At 35.5% G+C, this 5,048-nt stretch overlaps 1 protein-coding gene across 1 annotated transcript; it reads right to left on the reverse strand.

Annotated features, from left to right (window-relative positions):
- Positions 1-592: 592 nt before the first annotated feature.
- On the reverse strand, positions 593-2,066 carry LOC110772768 (bidirectional sugar transporter SWEET5-like). Its single transcript, XM_021977235.2, has 6 exons — positions 2,024-2,066; positions 1,823-1,859; positions 1,503-1,719; positions 1,251-1,412; positions 943-1,062; positions 593-833 (listed from the first exon to the last, which is right to left on the reverse strand). Exons 1-6 carry the CDS (start codon positions 2,064-2,066, stop codon positions 705-707), a joined length of 708 nt encoding a protein of 235 aa, XP_021832927.2. The 3' UTR covers positions 593-704.
- Positions 2,067-5,048: the final 2,982 nt, after the last annotated feature.

Here is a 5,048-nt window from a genome sequence, read left to right on the forward strand (position 1 = left end):
ATGTGACATGGTGTTAGCAAACCTGTGTTGGGCTTGGCCTAACGTGTTCACCTTGCCTTCTTAGTTTACGTTAGGCTCAAGATATGCAATCAATAGATAGTGAGACTGTCATATATGGACCATAGATGTGGACCTTCATATTAGCCACAAGATTCATCTGAATAGGAACTTCACTTAAGTTAAAAAGGAAACGATCATGTGGGTAATATGAAGGGTCCATATATGGCACCCTCACTATAGAATTTCGCGTAAATATTCAATACTTATCATATTAGGACTCTATGAATGAAATCAAGCAAAACACATTTCTCTACACATGGCCTTTCTTTTGACTTCTTCAACCGGAAAATACCAACTCACTGCCGTTTAGCATTGCTTACTTGGAGCCATAAGTGATTATTTTGACAATTTTGAAATCCCAACTCGTTTGGTAAAAGGTTTAAAAATCACTTTTGTGGAATAATTGATCCAAATGAACTAGAGACAAATGAAAAGCACAATGAATCGGGAAAAAATAAATTATTTCTTATGACCACGGTTGAAAATTATAATTCCCTCAAAATTTGGGAATTCACTAGGCTTTAGTCTGTATAGCTCAAGTGGTATTGATGTGGGTTGTAAACAAGAAAAATGAATAAATCTCAAGAATTGGTTGGACATAAGAAAGTTCAAGAATTGAAGCAACAAGAGCCTCTTTCACGTTTCTAAACATTGGAGAGTTGAACCTCAGATTTCGGCTTTTCATCCTCCTCATCCCAGTTGGTGGTCTTGTAGTAGGTGGCATATAGGATGAGCTGCACCAACCCAGAAATTGATCCCAAACCATTGGGAACCTGCCAAAATTTTTCAAAGAAAAATGATTATTCACTCTTCTTTTTTAAAATAAAAATAATTAAATAAACGTGTACGTACTTGAAACAACAAAAATGTATAGAGAATTACCAAAATGTAGGGATCAAATTTGATGAGTGCATAGATGAGCCAGACAATTCCATTGCATAAGTTAGCAAGAGAGAGGGTAAACGGCATATATTTCACACTTTTTGTCTTGATGACTATTTTCTGCCACCCAAAAAGTAAGATATATAAAGCCGTGGTGAATGATTTTCTACCCTTAGATGATGATTCATCCAAAAGTTAAAAATGTGTGTCAAATTATGTGGTTTTTTGTGTGTCTCTCGATTCCGACCAAAAAATATTTAAGACATGCAATATCTAATAATATATGGAAATGACTTATTTCTACATACCACGATTGTCAAGGGTGAGGCATACATAATGATGTTGCAGACAATGCACAAGATGCCAATTATCATAGACCGGCCTTTAGTGGTATGGAAAAAGTGCAGGGTGATGAAAACCACAATAGCAAAGAAGATAACTTCAACCAGAAGAGCAATAAGGATCCTTCGCTGCAAAGGAAATAAGGATATATGGTAGTTTTAATAAGGTATTAGCATTCCATAGCTCATGATATTTCACTTCTTAGTAGTATTACTTACGCGTTTTGCATTAGAAGAGTATGTTAAGAAGATGGCAATGTAGATGAGTTCGATAACGAATCCACAGCCGTTGATTGTAATGACAAGAACGCTATCAGGATGGACAAAGGGCATGCCATAGAAACACCACATAGCACAGTTGAGCAATGTTGCTACATAAGGATCCGCCTTGAATTCTCCTACTGATTTTTGCTTGATTATTTTCACAAATGTTGGGCTGCAGTATTTTCATAATTCATCACATAACATAAGATCTTTGCAAATGCATAGATTGGAGATCAGAAAAAGATAAAGACAAAGAGAAAGGAACTAGAGCTTACAATGGGGAGGTGAACAAAAAGAAAGAGATGACATTACCTATGAGAAAAAAGGAACAAGAAAAAACAGTATAGGTAAGATAAATGTGAGTAGAAATAATCGGATATTTCTCACCAGTGTAGTAGTGTCACCAAAATAGTAATGGCAGAGAGCTAGATTGAAAATAGAGGAAAATAAACGGAAGCGCTAAACAAATAACTGACCGATAATGCCTACAATGATTCTGATCGTTTCTACATTCACCATTTTTACGTTTAGCGGAGAATCAAAATGTGGCGAATGTTTCCTTGATTGTTACACAAAACGAAAGAGGATTTTTTAAATGTCGTAAGAACAGAGATGATATGAAGAGTACTTGGGGTTTTGATGAGGTTTACATTGAAAACTTAGAATTATTTAAAGGGCCATTCTGAATTACAAATTTATTTTTAGCCAATCCACAACAAAATGTGACACATATTGGTGTAAGTGACCTGCCTCAAAGTGTTGTATTGTTAGATCAGGTGGCTGCGCTGGGGAAGTAATATTATTATCTGTTATGTGGTTGTAAAATGCCAAAACTCGCAAAAGATTGTTCACAGAGATGTAAAAGATAGAGAACACATGGTGCAGGACAAGACAGCGATTTTGGGTGAAGCTCCAGATCTTTTTTGTTATAACAAATATGATCATTTTGTTTTGAAAAGGCTTGCTATTTTTTCCCACGTAATTTTGTTTCCAATGTCAATGTAATTTGTATATTTTTGCTTATGTTTTCTGGCCCCCCAAACTTCAAATCTTTGCTCCGTTGTGCTTTACAAATCGAGTTTGATTCTCCTTTTCGTACATTAAAGTAGTTTAGAATATCACTTTGTCAAAAAGTACAAACCTGCTGATAACTAGGCGACGTAGAAATAACTAAGTATCAAAATTGAGGATCAAAAATAAAAAATAAAAAAATGGATGATAACTAAGCCTTCCGGCCATGGTTATTCGGAAGGCTTTGATTGAGCGAAAAAATGGAGGAAATGAATTCCTTTGATTCAAGAGTACGCGTTAAGTATAACTCGTGCTCTCAATGAAATCGCCAAATGTTTGTGCAAAAATTCTCACGGGAGAATATTCAATTGTGGATTCTTCAACCTTTGATCTTCCTTCTCTTTCTTCCTCGGTTCCTGTAAAAAAGATCGGAGCAAATAAACCACACCCGGGAGGTGTTAGCCAGTTAGGTCGATTGAATATAGGAGAAACAATAGCTAAAAAATGATATGGAGATTTTTCTATGGTAAGAACCGAGCGGGCGAAGCCGTGTGTAAAAATATGTGGAGAGGAGAGAGATGCGGCCGGCAACGGTGGTGGCACCGTTGGCTAGGAAGGAGAGAGAGGGAGAGTTTCGGGTGTTTTCTCGGATTTTAAAAGTACCTTGTAGAGATTAAGTCCATTAGGAATTTGATTGGGATCAAATCTCCTAATTTGATGATGATATCTCCAAATTAGGATAATATCTTAATTGGTGATATTATCTTTTTAAATAAAGATAATATCCATATTTTTTGTGTCAATTATCTTGCAGACTTGTGTATCCATATTTGATGTGTGTGGGTTACTAAAGCATTAAAATTTTAAAAATTCCAGAGGTAATCCATTTCTGCAGACTTGTATATCAATATAATATTTTTTGCCACTCAATTTCAGTTGAGATTGTTCCATCTAGAGAGGCCAGGTTGAAGGAAATTGCATAAGAGTACAAGCTGAACTGGGATTCTTCTAACACTGAAGCGTGCAGTAGCATATTGAATTTGGGATTCTTCTAACAATCAGGCACTTTATATCCAAATCATTGGCTCATCAGCTTTAGCCCAACTTATCAGGTTTCTAGATCATGCTTGACAAGGGTTTTGAAATGTAATTATAGGCATAGTACAATTGATCTCCACTTCCATTTAGATAAGTGTAACTTTGACAATGAATCTATCGATCCTTGTAATACATGTGGAGTTATTTTTTGAATGAAAATTCTTTATTATGTGTTATCTATTAATTGTAAACTTTATTGACTGCACATGATAGAACACACATCAAGAATATACAAGAGCACATCTCCTCAATCCGATCCCTTCATACACTCATTCTAGATGGGGTGAATTCTTTTGTGTGGATTGGCTTGATCGGTTGAGCAGGGGCACTTGTGTTTTATATGCATCTGCCTAGGAGTCTCTTCCATCAAGAAAAACTCTCAAGCAGTCCTTATTGCATTAGGAAATAAAAACCCTAGTCCATATTTAATTAGGAATCCCTGTGGCCCATGTATTTAACTTAAACACTCATACAAAGGCTACGGGCCGAGTGGTAATTGAGTCCTTGATCAATATTGAGCCCAAGACAACCCTATGATGATTAGAAGACCACTTAAGTAGGTAATTGGAATAATCCAACGTCTTACATTCTCCCACTTGGTCAAATAATCATCAAGGCTTCAAAGTTGATCACTGTATGGCCATGTAGAACTCAACATCACTCTATTCCTAAATCAAGCCACTGTCAAAAATGTAAACTTACATGGAACTGTCGGAACACATTGAATTTATAACATCCAAGATTCTTACAACCACACATATAAGCTTGCAAAATCACATAAGGCTTCCATCAAGACTAGGACACAGAATGATCATGACAAAACTTAATTTGTGTTTACAAAGATCACTTTCATTCATAAGCCCTTCCTTAAGAGATTACCAAGATCTCTCCTTAATGACACTGGCATGAATTCATGTCTTATGCAGTGACTGTAGCTAGCTATACTGCATGATGACATGTTACTGGATTCATTTGTCAAAGAATAATAAACATAAAACTGAAGTCACGTAATCCAATAAAAGAACCGAACCAAACAGCAATAGACAAAATAATTGAACTGTCTCCAAGAAAACTAATGAAATTGAGTGGAATAAAACTCAGCTCCCACTAATTCTACATATCAAAACTTAACGGCATAACCATAATTGTAACAAGTATGAAACAACCTTATTCAATGAATCAATGAACCACTGGAAAAATTCTTTCTTTTGCCTTCTCCCTTACAAGCATGAACCAAAATCCAAATGCTTATTAGCAATCACAAATTTCAATTGAAAAAGCAAAAGTCATTGATTAACTACTGAAGATTTGAACAAAACTGCATGAAATAATAAGAACATATAACATACGTAAACCAAACTTTGTTCTTATTAGCCTTAAAATCCTTAATGC

Source organism: Prunus avium, chromosome 8, assembly GCF_965620075.1.
Source record: "Prunus avium chromosome 8, drPruAviu1.hap1.1, whole genome shotgun sequence".
In the NCBI taxonomy this organism is placed as follows: Eukaryota; Viridiplantae; Streptophyta; class Magnoliopsida; order Rosales; family Rosaceae; genus Prunus; species Prunus avium.